At 45.7% G+C, this 18,038-nt stretch overlaps 3 protein-coding genes and 1 long non-coding RNA gene across 27 annotated transcripts in view; 2 read left to right on the top strand and 2 right to left on the bottom strand.

The window, feature by feature from the left end:
- CEP89 (centrosomal protein 89) overlaps positions 1-10,637 on the bottom strand; it is a 74,683-nt gene extending 64,046 nt beyond the window's left edge. For 2 of the 7 annotated variants that reach the window (XM_077855978.1, XM_077855988.1), the window contains exons 1-3: positions 9,249-9,498; positions 8,100-8,206; positions 1,967-2,125 (exon numbers count right to left, since the gene is read on the bottom strand). In XM_077855978.1, coding sequence (XP_077712104.1) covers positions 1,967-2,125; positions 8,100-8,206; positions 9,249-9,488 — 506 coding nt within the window. In that variant the 5' untranslated portion in view covers positions 9,489-9,498. Of the gene's footprint in view, positions 1-1,966; positions 2,126-8,099; positions 8,207-9,248; positions 9,499-10,479 lie in introns of those variants that run through there. The other 5 variants (XM_077855993.1, XM_077856005.1, XM_077855987.1 and 2 more) reach the window with 4 other exon arrangements.
- Positions 231-7,252, top strand: LOC144288559 (uncharacterized). Its single transcript, XR_013356507.1, has 3 exons — positions 231-345; positions 1,473-1,582; positions 6,862-7,252. It is a non-coding gene; the product is annotated as an uncharacterized LOC144288559 (long non-coding RNA).
- Positions 9,637-14,765, top strand: FAAP24 (FA core complex associated protein 24). 18 transcript variants are annotated; one of them, XM_077856111.1, is made up of 5 exons: positions 9,637-9,665; positions 11,186-11,303; positions 11,418-11,557; positions 12,201-12,353; positions 12,433-12,625. In XM_077856111.1, exons 2-5 carry the CDS (start codon positions 11,198-11,200, stop codon positions 12,526-12,528), a joined length of 495 nt encoding a protein of 164 aa, XP_077712237.1. In that variant the 5' UTR covers positions 9,637-9,665; positions 11,186-11,197; the 3' UTR covers positions 12,529-12,625. The 18 variants fall into 18 exon arrangements, with proteins under 18 accessions (XP_077712237.1, XP_077712155.1, XP_077712191.1 ...); XM_077856029.1 differs by lacking the exon at positions 12,433-12,625 and adding an exon at positions 13,720-14,765 and having other exon boundaries at positions 9,644-9,665; XM_077856065.1 differs by lacking the exon at positions 12,433-12,625 and adding an exon at positions 13,720-14,765 and having other exon boundaries at positions 9,645-9,665; positions 11,479-11,557; positions 12,206-12,353.
- Positions 14,766-15,216: 451 nt separating this feature from the next.
- Positions 15,217-18,038, bottom strand: part of RHPN2 (rhophilin Rho GTPase binding protein 2) — a 56,612-nt gene continuing 53,790 nt past the window's right edge. The window contains exon 15 of the mRNA XM_077856017.1: positions 15,217-16,610. Within this exon, the coding sequence (XP_077712143.1) occupies positions 16,350-16,610 (261 nt within the window). The 3' untranslated portion in view covers positions 15,217-16,349. The remainder of the gene's footprint in view (positions 16,611-18,038) is intronic.

The raw sequence follows: 18,038 nt of genomic DNA, 5'->3' as shown, positions 1-18,038 counted from the left end.
TGCGTTTAGGATCCGTCTTATGAGCCAAATAACTGTATGGTAAACTACGGAGTCAAACGGTGTGACTATTTTGGGGATCTACAAGCATACTGCACAAAACCACTTCACCAGTCACCTCCCCACCCTGTGACTACATTAGTAACAATTTTCCAAAACTTGGCAAAAGAACTTAAATCTCACTATGTAAATCTGCATTTGTTATTGAAACAATTATTTCCATGTATTTGTGTCCATTCTCTGTGAAGAACTGTCTGTTCATGTCCTTTGCCCAGGGATCTCCTTTGCTTCTCGTACGCTTATTTCAATAACTTTTGCATCTACAAAGTTAAAAACTTTGCATTTACTGTAAGTATTTTTCCTATTCTATTAATTTCATTGTGTAAGTTTTTTTTAACATATAGATAATTAAAATTTTTTGTTTACCTTTTAAATTCTTAGCTTAGAAGGACATAGCAGGCATCTCCGAGATCTGATTATAGGACTTCATGGTCTTATTTATGTGTATGTACAGATTAATATTTTAAGAGTAATTTATTTGGCATATTGAACTAGCCAAGGCTCAAAGCTGATCTTTTTTTTTTTTTCTACTACTGCCAATCTCTATACTGTCGGATTCTTTCCTTCCCCTCTGCTCTGTGAGGCTGCCTTTATGAAACAGTCACTATGCTTGCAAACATCGGGTTCCCTCAGGGTATCCGTGGGCACTTCTCTATCATGGAACCAGTCCTACTGTTTTCACTACTTCATCTATGTGTTTTAAATACGATGTGGCTAATCCAGCCCTCCCCCTGAGTCAAAGTTTCCCGATTTCCTCTGATGGTCTTATCTGTTCATTCTTTCTAGTGAAGTTTAAGATCCTTTCCTCATCTTTAGTTCTTATGCAGCTACAGCAAAATTCTTACCAGAAGAAAAACGGGCTATATTCAAATATCTCAAAATGGAGTCAATATTAAAATGTGAAAGCCAAAAATATTAACATGTTGTAGATGGAAATAAGTGAGCATTCATATAATAGGGAAGGTCTTTCAGGTTTCTTTTCAGGCCTTTGTCAAAAACTACAAAGACTGATAGATCAGACTTCATAAAAAGGTATGCAAAAAGACCTCAAAAAACAAAACTGAATAAAGATAACAGATAAAAGGCAAATCTGGTTATGTGTTCCCCAAGCCCCACCCCATAAGCCCTTAAAGCCCTGTGTCCTCCTGGGCTCCTAGCGGGAAGGGGTGGAGAGGACCAAACCTCAGAACAAAACACCAAAGGCATGACCAGGCTGGCCTCTACCCACCTCACCCACTGACCCGGCCACAAACCTCTTCCCTCAGCTGCTCACATGGATCACGTGTCATGCTCCTTCTTCTCTGTCTCAAAGGTTCATCCCAGCCCCACACTGGCCATCGTCCCCAGACCCTTGAGCCATTCCCAGGCACACCTTGTTCCTTCCTCAGCTCTGCGCTCAATGCTCTCTTCCCCAGGAGGAAACCTTCCTGACCACCCAACCCAACATTGGCTCTCACCAGGCTCAAGCAACAGAGAAAATGAGTTGAAAAAAGAAAGAAGATTATAGTAGACATGAATACCGAAGGTAAGAGCAGCATGAAATGTTCAGAGAGGGGACACAGGGGAAGTGGTGGGTGACAACTCTCGCACCTAGGTTGTGGCACAGGAGAATCCCGCGAAGGGCTGAAGGTGGCACTGACTTCACCACTCTCTGAAAACCACCAGAGCTTTCAGAAGCCTTAATTTAGTAAGAGCCACTCTAGAGAAAATCCTGATATGAGTCAAAAGCAACCAATATCCCAAGACAGTGACCTGTAGACAGTGGTGATGAAAAGCTGAGTACTATGCTCCATTCACAACCACAAGCATGCGCGCGCGCGCGCACACACACACACACACACACACACACACACACGAGCTGGGTGTCCTCTGCCCAGAGAAGCAACAGAGCCAGCGATATGGTTCTTACTGAAGCCTCAGCTCTGAGGTGGTGGCGTAGGGCTCGATGAAACTGTCCTTTTCAACATAGGTCGTGTCACTCTCAGACATGGATCTCTGGCGAGGTTGAGGAATGGCAACGGTCCGGCCGGTCAGTGTTGTTGTCAGGATGACAGCAGCCAGAGCAGATCTAGGCACAAAAACACCCCAGGGAGAAGGTGAGACACAAACCTGCAAGCTGAAGGGTGAACGATAGAACACGAGACACGAGAATTAACGAAGGGTGAGCTTCTGTTCCATGTTTAGTGTGTATCTGCTGACTACATCCCCACCGTCTGTTATGTACTTCATCTCATTATCACACCATCGGAATGAATGCATATTACTGTCATCTCTACTTTTTTAATGAAATACAAACGAATTTTCCAAGATTTTCTAGCTAATAGGAGATGAGTCCAGGTCTCTAAACTAGGCAGTCTATATTCAAGTAGTTTCCTTTTAAAATGAGAGATCAGAAGGGGGGGAAGAAAAGGAGATATAAAAAAGATATCAAAGATTTTATTTTTAAATTATTTTTAAAAAGATATATTTATTTTAGAGAGAGAGCATGAGTGGGAGGGGCAGAAGGAAAGGGAGAGGGAATCTCAAGCAGACTCCACACTGATTGTGGAGCCCAATCTGGAGCTCGATCTCAAGACTTTTAGATCAGGACCTGAGTCAAAACCGAGAGCCGGACCCTTTACTGACTATGCCACCCAGGCACCCCAAAAAAAGATACAAAAGATTTTCAAACGCATTTTTAAAACACTTGTAAATTATTCAAAACTATAATATTGGAAAGATGAGAGTAATGGATTTACCTTCCCACTTGAAAAACCAAAACAAAACAACAGATTTACAACTGTGTCAGCTTTACTGCCTGAGAGAATTTCCAGGTCATGGCACAGGGAGGAAGAACTGACGTGGGGCCAGGTGGACCTCCTGAGTTACGGAGATCGAGCTGACCATCCAGGAAAAGCAGAGCAGACAGAATTTGCAGGACAGAGTACTGAAAAGGAGAGAGCTGAGCAGAGAGCACTCCGGAAATCTGCAGAAGGGCCCCTGAGTGTTTGGCAAAATATTCCTCAGTGGGTGAATGTCAGGAAACTATCCAAGGCTGGGGGAAGAACCACCCACAGTGATTAGAGGATCAGTGCCAGGTGCGTACACACGGCTGGGGATAATGCCTGCCCCCACCAGATGGGAAAACATTATAATCTACAGGACATGGAGAACAGTCCTTGGAAAGGTCTTGCCTCAGTAGTGGGGAATAATTAGCCCTAGGTTGAGTACTGCTTCAGATGTCCCTAAAAACTCATAAAAACAAGACCTAAAAGATCAAATCAGTTCCAAGTAACTTAACTGCATCCCAGAACAAAATTCCAGCAGATTTGTAGGAATACAAAAATATCCAGCATGTGACAAAGTGAAACTTACAACAGTGTCTAGTATGCAATCCAAGATAACCAGGCATGCAAAGAGATGGAAAAACATGATCCAAAATGACGAGAAGAATCAAAAGAAACCCACTCAGAACTGAAGGCATATGTTAGAACAAGCAGAGGACATAAAGACAGTTATAACTGTATTCCATATGTTCAAAAAGCTAAGTAGAAACACGGGAGATTATTAAAAAAGACTTGAGCTTTGGAAGCTGAAAATTAGATTGTATGGGACAGACCCTTTGCAAAAAAAAAAAAAAAGACTAGTGAAATTGAAGACAAAACAAGAAAATAACTAAAATGAAACACAGAGAGGAAAAAAATTAATTTAAACAAAAGGAGCATCATGAGATATGGGATTAAAAAAATGTGACTGTTTTATGCTTTAAGTCACTAAGTTTTGGTGTAATTTGTTACACAACAATAGATAACTAATACAATACAGCCTTTTCAGCAAATGGTGCTGAACAACTGAGTTCCGTATAAGCTTGAATCTGTGCCTCCCGCACCATATTCAAAAAGAAATTCAAATTGGATTAGACTTCAATGTAAAGCCCAAAACTTAAAACTTCTAGAAGAAAATACAGGAGAAAAATCTTTGCAGCTTTGGTTCAGGCAAAGATTTCTCAGATAGCATACTGAAATCAAGATCTATAAAAGAAAAAAATTGATATGCTGAACTTCATAAAAATCAAAAACACCTGCTCTTTGAAAGACACTGTTAAGAGAATAAAAAGACAAGCCACACACATATTTGGAAATTTGATAAAGGACTTGGTATCTGTGATATTTGATAAAGGACTTGTATCTAGATTATATAAGGAACTCTCAAAATACAGGAATAGGGACACAACTCAATTTTTAAAAGAGGGCACAAGGTTTAAATAGACACTTCACCAAAGAAAATATACAAATGGGGGACACCTGGGTGGCTCAGTGGTTGAGCAGCTGCCTTTGGCTCAGGGCATGATCCCGGGATCTGGGATTGAGTACCCCCTCGCAGAGAGCCTGCTTCTCCCACTGCCTATGTCTCTTCCTCTCTCTCTGTCTCTCATGAATAAATAAATAAATCTTAAAAAAAAAAAAAAAAAGACAAAGAAAATCTACAAATGGCAAATAAGCACAAAAGATGCTCAATAATCTTAGTTAACAGAGAAATGCAAAATAAAGTCACAATGAGATACTACTACACTGCTTACTCTTAGAATGTCCAAAATTTAAAAGACTGGCCAAGAGAATCCCTTATGCTCCTCCTTTCCAACCTAGGCCCGGCAGATTGGGTCCCACAAAGGAGGAGGGTTAAGAAGAAGGGCCATGCTGCCATTGCCAGGATGGCAACTGGAGAGTACCCCACCAACATTCACAGGCACTCTGCAGAGTAAGCCTCAAGAAATGTGCCCCCTTGGGTACAGAGATCCAGAAATTTGCAAGGAAGGAGTTGGGAACTTCAGCTGTGCTCACGGACTCCAGATACAACAGTGCCACCTTGGCCAAAGGAATAAGGAATGGCCCACCCTGGATGAGTCTATGGTCGTCCAGAAAGCTTAAGGGGGATGTTGATTCACCAGAGAAGCTCTCTACATTGTTCCCTATGTACCATCACCACTTTCAAAATCCTATCAACAGGCAATATGAGTTAGAACTAAGGTCAACTAAAATTCTAAAACCGCACACACACAAGATTGACCAAACCAAGTGTTGGTGAGGATGTTCAGCAGCTGGAACTTCTGCAATGCTAGTCAGACCATAAGTTAAATAAAAACTTTGGAAAATAATTTGGCAGTTATTTGACAAACATACACCTAGTATATGACCCACCTATTCTACTCCTAGATATTTACCCAAGGAAAACGAAAAGCATTATGTAGGAAACAATGATTTGTGCACAAATGTTCACAGCAGTTTTATTTTTAAAATAATAAAATCCAAGGGGTGCCTGGGTGGCTCAGTCGGTTAAGTGTCTGCCTTTGGCTCAGGTCATGATCCCAGGGTCCTGAGATCGAGCCCCATGTGGGGCTCCCTACTCAGCGGGGAGCCTGTTTCTCCCTTTTCCACTGTCCCTCCCCCTCCTTGTGCTTTCTCACTTTCTCTCTTTCTCACTCTCTGTCAAATAAATAAAAATCTTAAAAATAATAATAATAAAACCCCCAAACAAATGAAATATCCATCCACAGGTGAATGGAGAAACAAATTGTGACATATTCATTATTCACATACTGGAACACTACTAAGCAATAAAGAGGATGAATTACTGATTTTTCACAACAATATGGATGAATTTCAGAATAATTATGCTGAATCAAAGAAGCCGGCATAATTATTTTATGTAATTCCACTTATATAAAATTCTAGAAAATGCAGACTAATCTAATGCGAAAGAAAACAGATCAGCGTTTGCTTGGAGATGGGGGTGAGGGTGGACGGGGAAGAGGAATGGGAGGGGAGAGAGAAGGACAGGAGGTAGGAATTGCAAAGGAGCCATAAGAACACCTCAGTGGGATGATGGATATGTCTATTATCTTGTTTGCACTGATGGTTTCATGGGTAAATCTTGTCATGTAAATGTCACAACATGACGTGTGTCCAATATGTACAGTTTATCGTATGTCCATTATACCTCAATAAAACTGGCTTAATAAAGGCAAAAGACTGTTAAAAGCAAAAACAGTAACAATAGGGATCCCTGGGTGGTGCAGCGGTTTGGCGCCTGCCTTTGGCCCAGGGCGTGATCCTGGAGACCCGGGATCGAATCCCACGTCGGGCTCCCGGTGAATGGAGCCTGCTTCTCCCTCTGCCTGTGTCTCTGCATCTCCCTCTCTCTCTCTCTCTCTCTCTCTCTGTGACTATCATAAATAATAAAAATAAAAAAATAAAAATAAACAGTAACAATATATTGTGGGATTTATAACGTATGGAATTAAAATGTACAGCAACAGTAAGACGAAGGATGGGAAGGAGGAAATGGAAATAAATGGCTGTCAGATTCTTTTTCTTTCTTTTTTTTTAAAGATTTATTTATTTATTTATGATAGACAGAGAGAGAGAGAGAGAGGCAGAGACACAGCAGGAGGGAGAAGCAGGCTCCATGCCAGGAGCCCGACGTGGGACCCGATCCCGGGACTCCAGGATCGTGCCCTGGGCCAAAGGCAGGCGCCAAACCACTGAGCCACCCAGGGATCCCTGGCTGTCAGATTCTTACGCTATTACACTACACGCGAAGCGCAGGGACATCTCAGTGTAATTGGAATGCCATTTCTTGTAAATAAAAAAAATATACAGAAATATGCCACAATTGCCAAAGCCTTGTTGATAATTTTTGGCTCATAAAGATAAGACTATAAGTCTGGGAAGACATTTTCATATAGCACAAGAGACAACAGAGAGTTTCTAATGAACCTACAGCATGCTTGTCATTAAATGAAACATGCTTGTTTTTCTGCTCCAGGATGGAATGTAAAGCTAGCTCTCTTGCTGTTACTGCTGCCACATAAGCCCTAGTGACACAAAGTCAGAGTCGGTCACATGAACACTGAAGAGCCGGACAGATCGACAGGTGTCCAATGCCGTGGTGCCACCACTCGCCCAGCAAGAATTCGGACCAATGCAGAACACTTGAGGTCAAGCTAGAGAGGCGGGCAACACCTCTCTCCAAGGGTCGAAGGTTGTTGAGAGGGTGGAATGAGATCATGCTTCTGAAGGACTTAACAACAGGCCTCTGCGTGAGGTAAACACTAATAAATGGCTATTCTTGTTATCAACATGATATTTAAGGAAAAAACAAACACTAACAATATTTCAAAGTGCTTTTTTCTCAAGAGGCATATGATATTCTAGTTTTGAAGGACACTAAAAAAAAAAAAAAGGTACCACTCTTGCCTGAAATTAGTTCTTTATTTTTTTTTAAGATTTTATTATTTATTTATTTATTCATGAGAGACACAGAGAGAGCAAGAGAGAGGCAGAGACACAGGCAGAGGGAGAAGCAGGCTCCATGCAGGGAGCCCCACGTGGGACTCAATCCCAAGTCTCCAGGATCAGGCCCTGGGCTAAAGGTGGCGCTAACCCGCTGAACCACCTGGGCTGCCCCTGAAATTAGTTCTTATCATCAATTCATTGGTAAGTCAAGCCATGTATCCATGTTTTTTATGGGTAAAAAAATACTCTGAAATTCTCCTGTGTCTTAACCCTTAGAAGGTACAGGCAAGAGTGCTGGGTATAAAAGAAAGTAAAAAAAAAAAAATAATAAAAGAAAGTCAATTTTCTGGTGTTGGGAACATGAGAAGATGGAATCCCGGGCCCTGGGGGGTGAACACTCTTCTTTCTTCCTTCCCTCAAATCAGCTCTTTTAAAAGGCAGCTTGTGTTTCAGAAGAATAGTATGTGCATAATTTTAAATTCTTTTCAACATATTATGAACCTATATACTTGAGCTTCAGTGCTTTATATCTGGAAAAATACTAATTGCATTCAATTATGAAATGTGGAAACCCCATACACTTGAAGGAATAGACCATTATCCCACAGAAAATATTAAACACTTCATTACAGAATCATGATAATCACATTTCAAAGAACATGAATCTAATGGCCCGATTTGTGATTTTTCTTACCAGTTTGAACAGTTCCAGCACCCACCACTTGGCACTACAAGGCTGACCTCAAGGCCTATTCACCTGAGACTCACCTTGGTCTCTCTGGAGAAGGGTTCGGGCTGCGGGGAGGAGGTGTGCGGGGCACAGCTGGCTTTGGTGCGATGCTGGCTGCAGGTAGAAGGCCATGGATGATGTGTTTCTGCACAAATGAAACACAGCAGCGTCACTGGTGTATGGGATCACCGAGGTCCTGTCACCACCCTTCCTTGACCCTGAAAGGGAACACCTGCACTGGCCACCCAAGGATCTAACCCCATTAAGAACGCAGTCCTCCCCATGCCATCCACAATTCCCATATGGCCAGGCAAGTATGCCCACCCAGGGAACACCATTGCAGCTGCCCATTGTGGGGGCCCTCTCACCTCCCCCTGACCATGCCCCAGAATCACTATCTAGGACCTCCATTTGTTTCACAGCACGACCTCCAATGACCCTACTCCTTCGCTTGCTGCCCCCCTGCAGAATGAAAGCTTCCTGAGAGCAGGCAACCTTCTTGTCTTTATCAACCCTGGAACTCAAGCACTGTCCCCATTACTCCACATCACGCAGGACACTAAATAAAGACTTTAAGTAAACCAGATGATGGGCACTAAAGAGGGCACTTGACAGGATGAGCACTGGGTGTTATCCTATATGGTGGTAAACTGAATTTAAATAAAATATTTTAGGGGCGCCTGGGTGGCTCTGTGGTGGGGCATCTGCCTTTGGCTCAGGTCACGATCCCGGAATCCTGGGATTGAATCCCCCATCAGGCTCCTCGGGGGAGCCTGCTTCTCCCTCTGCCTGTGTCTCCGCCTCTCTCTGTGTGTCTCTCATGAATAAATAAAATCTTCAAAAAAAACAAAATTAAAATTGAAAAATAAATAAAATACCTTTTAAAAGTAATAGGAAGACATAGGAGTATATAAAACCTCCTGGTAAAGCTAGGTATTTAGCCATATTCAGAATGTTCTAATACTATTACGTAGTGGTACATTAACTTATTCACTGTAGTATGAAGAACAAAAGTATTTAAAAAAAAAAAAAAGGCTTTAGGTAGTTATCTCAAAGACACAGAATAATGAAAACCAGCTCCTACATGCAATGGAAATCAGAGAATCTGGCTTTGGGCGACTGGCAGTCATTCAGAAGTTTCCGAGTATAGCCCAATGTTCACTTTCTAGGCAGGAGTCATTACTCACACCTCCTACAGGCCAAACACCAGGACTGCAAGGAAGAAACCCTGTCTTCATCCTCAAGATAGTAAGAGTACGGAGGGAAAACACCCAAGTACCGACCGTGCAGCACAGAATTACGGAGAGCGCCAAGGGCAAGGTAAAGACAATCTGGTGCTGGGATGGCCGGGGAGGGGTCTGGAGCCAGCAAGGGGGCCTCTCGTGTCCCATTGGGAGGAAACCACAGAGGCATGTAGACGGGGTCATCAAAGATAGCCACTGCCCTCACGTGTGGGAAAAGGGATGGAAAAGCATTCTAGGAAGAGGGAACAGCATGAACAATGGGAAGAAGGCAGCGTTGGCCGCAGTGTTCTAGAAACAACGAATATTCCAATTTGCTGGAATACAGAAGCCTCTGAGGACAGGCTGGAAGAACGGGCTGGGGTAAGAGTGGGAACCGCTCCCATTTAAGAGTTTTCATACCTTAAAACTAAGGAGAACCTGTGGCCTAGTGAGAACACCCACTGAAACTGGGCCCGGGGGGAGGCAAATCGGGCAAGTGGTAAGCGGGAAGGTGGGAGAAGGCGCCTACAGTGACGGTGGCCATGGCAGGCACTGGAGGGAAGCGTTCCAGGCAGAAGCAATAGCAAAGGCCTGGAGGGATGGAAGAAATGGCTGGAAGGGACGCCTGGGTGGCTCAGCGGTTGAGCGTCTGCCTCCGGCTCAGATGGTGATCCTGGGGTCCCGGGGTCGAGGCCCGCATCGGGCTCTCTCTGCGTTTCTATGTCTCTCCTGAACGCATAAAACATTTTTTTACAAAAAATAAATAAATAAGTAAGTAAGTAAATAAATAAATAAATAAATAAATAAATAAATAAATAAATAAATAAGGAGAAATGGCTGGAGCGTGCGTGTGTGTGTCTTGGAGGCTCCGGGTGGTAAGGAGCGCAGAAACCCGACGCAGGGGCGAGGGGCTGCTGCTGAGGCAGGCGGTGCAGGGCGCGGGCGGGAACCCGGGGGGCAGGTGGCCGGGGCGTTCGCGGGGGGCGCTCCCCGACCCCGCAGCAAACGTTGCGGGGGGGACAAGGCGACTCCTGTCCGAGAGCCAGGCCGGCCCTGGGATACAGGATGCTTTAGAACACCCCGGCCGGGGCTTCTCGGATGGAAGACCACTGCCCTTCGTGGTGCTCCCTGGCCTCGACCTCAGGCCAAACCCCACCCCTTCCCCTTTAACTCCCGGGCCCCGCGATCTACTTACAAACTGGCTCTTGCGGCCCCTGGGAAACCCCAGGGGCATCGTGGCTGCAGGATGCGGTCGGAGCAGCGCTGGACCGACGTGCAGCCACGCTCGCAGGTGGGGACCGCTCCCTGGAGCCCGAGCCCCGCCCACGGGCCGGACGCTTCTCCTACGCAATGCACTTCGTAGTAACCCCGCCCGCCATTGGCTCCGCTTTCCTATCGACCAATCAGAGCCAAGGTTACTCCGCGCCCGTCGCTCTTGGCAACCAGCGGCCCTCCATTCAAATCCCTGCGGGGGGCGGAAACAGCGAGTAGTCCGTTCTCCTATTGGTCAGCTCAAGTGTCGATCTCCGACGCTCTAGCCTATCCGGCGCCTCCGCGGGAGGCGGAGGGCGGGCAGGATGAAACCTCGGCGAGCGCGCCCGAGGGGGACCGGAAGTGGCTGGCGGGCGGCAGGTAAGAGCGCGGCATCCTCGGGCCCCGGGGCGCAGGTGGGGTGCGGACCCGCTGGGCGCCGGCCGCGGAGCGCGCGGAGGGACCGTGGTGCAGACCGAGCGGCAGGTGACGGAAGTGAGGGGAATCTCCCGGGTCTAAGGCTTTGGCGGATGATTCGGTCTTTTAAAGATGCTGCAAACGGACTCCCCGTGCAGGGGCGCCCGGCCTCGGGGGCGCGGGGCGGAGCGACGGGGACCCGCTCTGATGCCGCCCTCCGCCTCACCTCTTAGGTCAGGCTGCCGATGGCCAGGAACCCCGCGGGGAGCACGGGCCCCGTGCACGTGCCTATTGGGCATGTGGTGGCCAACGACAGGTGGCGCGGGTCGCAGCTGGTGCAGGGGATGCAAGGTCGGTGGGCTGCCCTCCCCCGAGACGTCCTGCCTACTGTCGCCTCCCCCATCCCCGCCCCCCCCCCCCCCCCCCCGAGAGCTCACGAAACTCCTCCTTCTCTTGTGTCCTAAGGGAAAGTTAAAATCGTTTTTGAGGATGGCCTGACACCGGTGGATTTTTATTTGTCCAGCAGATCTTGCATTCTCTATGTCACCGAAGCCGATCTGGTGGCAGGAAATGGCTACAGGAAGAAACTTGTTCGGGTTAGGAATGTAAGTACCAAAAAAAAAAAAAAAAAAAAAAAAGGAATGTAAGTACTGAAACTGAGAATCGACTCCCCAGCTGCCCCCGCCCCCATCCTTGGGGATGATTTATATACAAACGATTGGCAGCACTGCTGGACTGACAGCTTTCTTTTTTTTTAATGCTTTAAATTATTATTATTTTTTTTTTTTAATGAGACACAGGCAGAGGGAGAAGCAGGCCCCATGCAGGGAGCCCAACGTGGGACTCGATCCCGGGTCTCCAGGATCAGGCCCTGGGCTGAAGGCAGGCGCTAAACCGCTGAGCCACCGGGGCTGCCCAGCTTTCTTTATTTCTTTTTTTTTTTTGCGCAGGTTTCTTAAACTACCTGCAAGGTGGTTGTGTTACAAAATGGCTTATGGGGGCACCTGCATGGCTCAGCGGTTGAGCACCTGCCTTTGGTTCAAGGAGTGACCCCAGGGTCCCCAGATCAAGTTCTGCATCGGGCTCCCTGCATGGAGCCTGCTTCTCCCTCTGCCTGTGTCTCTGCCTCTCTCCTTCTCTCTCTCTCTCTCTGTGTGTCTCTCATGAATAAATAAATAAAATCATTAAAAAAGAATATCTTTTAAAAAAATGGCTTACTGCTTTGGTTTTTCATCTCTTCCTTTGAAGTCCAGTAATCTCCAAGGGATTGTAATTGTTGAGAAGACGCAGATGAGTGAACAGTACTTCTCGGCCATACAGAAGTTCACCGTGCTGGACCTTGGGATGGTGTTGCTTCCAGTGGCCAGCCAGATGGAAGCGTCCTGCCTTATTATCCAGTTGGTAAGTACGGATTCCTGCTCCTCTGTGGGAGCCCTGCCCTACAGACTTTCACCTGACCTTTCTGGATCTTTTACTCCAGCTGCTGCCCTTGCTACGGTTGCAACCCCTCAGCCCCATCTACAGTAGCGCTCACCCATCTGCGGTCAACTGCAGCCCAAAGCAGATGATCCTTTAAAAAAAACAAAAACAGGGAGGGGTGCCTAGGTGGCTCAGCGGTTCACCATCTGCCTTCAGCCCAGGGCGTGACACGGGGATCCCAGGATCGAGTCCCACATTGGCCTCCCTGCATGGAGCCTGCTTCTCCCTCTGTCTGTGTCTCTGCTTTTCTCTGGGTCTCTCATGAATAAATACATAAAATCTTAAAAAAAAAAAAAAAAAGTCCTGGTTCTGCATTGTCTTTACCGATTATTCATCTTGTCCGTGCTTTAGAATTTCTTGAGGAACTTTTAAGAACAGTGATTCATGAGCCTTACCTCAGACCAAGTAAAAATCAGAATGTCAGGGCCTAAAGCATCAATTTTTGTTGTGTTGGTTTTAAATTTCCCTTTCGGTGTAGCAAGGATTGAGAACCAAACTGAAAAATGCAAGCAGCGGGGGACCTGGGTGGCTCAGTCGGTTAAGTGTCTGCCTTTGGCTCAGGTCATGATCCTGGGGTCTTGGGATCAAGTCCCGCATCAGGATCCTGCTCAGCAAGGAGTCTGCTTCTCCCTCTCCCTCACCCTCTGCTCCGCTATCTCTGTTTCTCACTAATTCTGTCTCAATAAATCTTAAATAAAATCTTACTATTTATCTTAATAAATTAATCTTAAATAAAATCTTTAAAAAAAGAAAGAAAAAGAAAAATGCAGGCAGCGCCGTGTTGTTGGTAGATCACTTCCTTCTCTGCCACATTCCTTGCTTCGCTGTTCCTAACCTCCCTTGATGTAAAGCTACTGTCTGCCGTCCCATGCCCACCGCTAACTGAAAATTTGAGTTTCTCCTTGGATAGGCAAGCTCTCCCCGGGTCCTGCACCAAGCAAGTCCAAGTTTAGCTTTAATTTAATCCCATACAACTGAGTCGTTTGTTCGTAGACCACAGGAACATGCTTAACTCCTCAGCGTTTGCTTTCATTGCTTTACCCGAAGCATTCTGAAATTTCAAGTTTTAATCAATTTTTCTTAGTCTTTTGTGTACTCCTGTGGTTCATCTCTCGGTAACTTTGCTGATATCGGAGAAATTATATTCATGGTATTGGAAAACATTTGTAGTGGCAAATCAAGCTGAACCAAATGAAAAAGTAAAAACTAAATTTCCATCAATTTTTAAGAGAACTGCCAGTCCCTCTAGAGGGCGCTCACACGCTTTTTTCTTTTACCATTGGTTTAGGTTCAAGAACAAACCAAAGAGCCCAGTAAGAACCCTTTCCTCAGTAAGAAACGGGCTCCGATCCCTGAGCTATCCCTCCTTCGAACTGTGCAGCAGATCCCAGGAGTTGGAAAAGTTAAAGCTCTCCTTCTGCTTCAGAAGTTCCCAAGTATCCAGCAACTAAGTAATGCTTCCCTACGAGAGCTGGAGCCAGTCGTGGGACCAGCAGTGGCACAGCACATTCAAGCGTTCTTCACACAGCCCAGGTGACGGCTCTTCTCGCAGCATCCTCTCTGCTTGGACCACAAGCTACAGGATCGTGTTTTGTTTTCATATTTAAAAATTGAGAACAAAGACTGTCCTTTCACAGCATCTAATGAATGAGGGGAGGCCTGCATGGAAGCCGGCAGTTCCCCTGCCTTGCTCTCTGGGTTCAGGCGTCTAAGTTAGTGGGCTCCAGGTAGCACAGCCCTCACTCTGCTAGTGGAAGAAGGGGCGTGGAGGGGACACCTGGCCAGCTCGGTCGGTAGAGCCCATGACTCTTGATCTCGGGGTTGAGTAAGCCCCACATTGGGTGTAGCCATTACCTAATAACAAAATCTTTTTAAAAACAAAAACAGGCACCTGGGTGGTGCTGTCGGTTGAGCGTCCAATTCTGGGTTTTGGCTCAGATCCTGATCTCCAGGTCATGAGATCAAGCCCCGTGCTGGGCTCCATGTTCAGCAGAGTGTGCTTGGGATCCTCCCTCTCTGTCTCTCACAAAATAAATAAATCTAAAATCCTTAAAAGTCGGGGTGGGCATGGGGATCTTCCTAAGAGAGTTTAGTAAGAGACTCTCAAATCCTGCAAAAAGCCAGCCAGGGCAGACTAACCTGTGTCTATCATGGAACGGTCTAATCACATTTTAGGAGGTAGACATGACCGTCTAAAGGAAACCAAGAGTGAGGCGCTGTGCTCCGTACCATAAACCCCTTGTTCCTGGTGGCAGAGCTGGTGTTCTTCCAGTGTGGCCTTAATATCACTGTGTTTTAAGGGCGCTGCCAGGGTAAATAAACAGTTGTACTGCCTTTTTTTCTTCCTTCCTTCCTCCCTCCCTCCCTTCCTGGTAGCTGCACAGTTTGTTCACAGTCACTGAACATGTCTTCAGAACACAGCCTGGAGTTTGGAGTTCCGTTTTAAAGATAAAAAGCCACTGTGCACGAAGGAGGAAAAGAATGTGTTTGCAAACTTATAGCCCCACAGGGGGAAGCTGTATAGGAAAATGTCAGGGCAGAGGCATCCAGAGAGGAGAGCCCGGGGTGCGGACCAAAAGGTACAATCGGCGACAAAAAATAAATGCTCTTAAAGATGCCTTACGTTTTCAAAGACACTATGGTGAGCTCTGGAAGTCCTGTCTTATGAAATGTTAGTCATTATAAACAACCAAACCATAAGGACATTTTGTGCTTTAGGGTAGAGCCAATTTGAAAAGACTGAAATAAGTGGGGGGAAAAAGAAAAAAAAAAAAAAAACCACTAATTCAGGCAAACGAATATGTTTATTTAAATATTTATATAAAAATGTCTCTAAAAGCAGTGGATACACTTTCCCAAATATGGTTGCTTCCCTTTTCATATTGCACACTAGAAAATATTTAAGTTCTTGTTAATTCTCAAAAATAGATTTCAATGCTTTTTTTTTTTAAGCTATATAACTTGTGTCAACCATGAATCTTACGAAAATCACGGCATCATCCAACTTAATGGCAAGAGAAATACACGCGTAAGAACGTCGTTTTAAAAAGTCAAATAGAGCTTTAAACTAGAATCATTTACATCTTTACCTTATAAAATGTTTCTAACCCATCTCAAAGACTCTTAAAATATACAATTACGCATTTTCTACTTTAAACAAAAAGAAAAATGTTTTGAGTATCAAACAGCATATCGTCTACCTTGTAGATAGCATCCCCGTCTAACACGGCCACTGTGTTAGCAACTTGTAAATGACATCAGACTGGAAGCAACACTGCTCCTAAATTGTGTGTGGGGGGGTTTTTTTTTTGGCTATGTTTTGTTTCTGTTTCGATCTGATAAGTTACGACAGACTTGGCACTAGACTTTATCTGGAAATAGCATTCATAATTATGCAGAAATACTCGCAAAATCTTAGCATTTTAGGTACATGAATTCCCCTTAGGAAGCAGTTCTTCGGAGCACTTCTAGGTAACACTAACTTAGTAATCTAACTAAATCCGGTCCCTTGACCTGCCTCGATTTGGGGTCGTCTGGATTCTGAGTCAAGGAATGATCTATTACTACCCAAGGCTGGAAACGATTACAGGAAGGCCCAACAGAGGCAGCCCCACGTAATTCTGATAGGAACCACAAATCGTGACTAGCCATTAACAACAGCCCTATTTTCTAGGACTATTTACCGTTCTATTTACAATACTTTATATAATAAATAACTTGGCAGCACTATGGTGACACTCCCCAAGTTTCTCGAGGCTTCTCGTTACTTTCCTTCGTGAAGCCCTACCAGTTGTGAGTTTAACCCAGTGAGAAGATGGGATTTGCGAATGTTTGGGAATCTTTCCACTGTGGCACAGATGCGAAGGCCTGGTCAGCACCGGAGACGTTTGGGGCCTGAAGGTTTTCTGTTTCCTCGCGTCAGTACAAAGAACTGTCGGAGTTGAGAAGGCTGAAAGGGGAAGGGAGCTTCTTCTTGACCTGAGGCCTCGCCACCCCAACCGACGGGAGGCACAAGGTGCTGGCCGACTTCACTCTGTTCTTGTCGGTGCCCCAGCTCAAAAAAGAAAGCTTCTTCGAGATTTTCTTGGTTTTGTCAGTTTTGTCATCATCATCGATGGCTAAGCAGATCATGGAGTAGGTTTTCTGCATTCCCACAGAGTAGGTCGCGCACTTATTATGCTGCATGTGGGAAAGAAGAAAGGCGGTGTTAGACGTCCTCTGGACAGCTGACAGATGACTGCAAAGCTGGAGGCTCACGTTAATGCGTACGTAGAATCAAGTTCTTATTTCTTAAAGATTTTATTTATTCACGAGAGACAGAGAGGCGGAGACACAGGCAGAGGGAGAAGCAGGCTCCCTGCGGGGAGCTCGATGTGGGACTCGATCCCGGGATCATGCCCTAAGCCCAAGGCAGATGCTCAACTGCTGAGCCACCACCCAGGTGCCCCCATAGAACTAGGTTCTCGAAAACAAGGATGATTTGGGGGCAGCCCAGGTGGCTCAGCGGTTTAGCGCCGCCTTTGGCCCAGGGCGCGATCCTGGAGTCCCGAGATCGAGTCCCATGTCCAGCTCCCTGCATGGAGCTGTGTCTTGGCCTCTCTCATGAATAAATAAGATCTTTAAAAAAAAAAAAGAAAAAGAAAAGCTTCCCTTCTCCCTATGGCCCCCTCCCAGCTCTAACCCTTTTTTTTTTTTAATTAAAAAAAAATTTTAAGGTTTTAGTTATTTATTTGAGAGAAAGAGACAGGGAGAGCATGAGCATGGAGGAGAGACGGAGGGTGAGGGCGAAGCAGGCTGCCTGCTGAGCAGGGAACCTGACGCAGGGCTCAACCCCAGGACCCCAAGATCATGACCTGAGCCGAAGGCAGACGCTTAACCTACTGAGCCACCCAGGAGCCCCTGGAGCCCAGCTCTTTTATTTATCCTCCTTTTGGACGACCTTTTGTTTCTGGTTGAGACCCTGATCCCTTTGCCCTGTGCTTCTATGGATTCTCCCCCTAAAAATTCTGTTTCTCATGATCCCTTCTCCCAAGATGCTCTGTGAGCCCGACTTCATCTTCTTTAATTTCCAAACAGAGATATAATGCACGTGCCTTAAAATTCACCACTTCAGCACCACCCCATGGTTTTGGGTATATTCGGGGTTGTGCAACTACCACCACCTAACTTCAGAATGTTTCTCCCCGTTGCCTGACACCTCAGCCCCTGGCAACCATTGCCCTACATGGTGTTTCTACAGATTAGCCTGTTCTGGACATTTCTGACCAAGGAATCACAGGACCCATTCACCCTCCAGCCCTCTCTAATCAAAGTTCTGTTTCCATCTCTCCATGAAAAGTGTCCTCTTGTCCTGCTGCCAAATATAATAAACAAAGCTCCACCTCGTAACTGTACTCTACACAACCAAGTACTTTCTCTTGGCAGGATTTTCCTCTCTCGATTCCAGAAGCTTCTTTTTGTCCCACGTCTCTTCCCCCTTCCAACTTCCTTGGTGCCTACATCTGACCTTCCAGATGCTTGTGCTGTCTCAAGGTCGAGTCCTCGACTCTCAGCCCCTCGGGGGTAATTCCAGATACTCTCTTCACACCTTTAAATATCATCGCTATG

This window comes from Canis aureus, chromosome 1 (assembly GCF_053574225.1).
Source record: "Canis aureus isolate CA01 chromosome 1, VMU_Caureus_v.1.0, whole genome shotgun sequence".
Lineage (NCBI taxonomy): Eukaryota > Metazoa > Chordata > Mammalia > Carnivora > Canidae > Canis > Canis aureus.
The sequence above is the reverse complement of the archived record's forward strand: the minus strand, read 5'-3'. Positions and strand labels throughout refer to the sequence as shown.

Bases quoted from the DNA above. Each gene is read 5' to 3' on its own strand.
- FAAP24 (XM_077856087.1), top strand. From the start codon at position 10,862: ATGAAACCTCGGCGAGCGCGCCCGAGGGGGACCGGAAGTGGCTGGCGG. The intron at 10,917-11,185 runs GTAAGAGCGCGG...CTCACCTCTTAG, and splicing joins AAGTGGCTGGCGGGCGGCAG to GTCAGGCTGCCGATGGCCAG. The intron at 11,304-11,475 runs GTCGGTGGGCTG...TTATTTGTCCAG, and splicing joins GCTGGTGCAGGGGATGCAAG to CAGATCTTGCATTCTCTATG.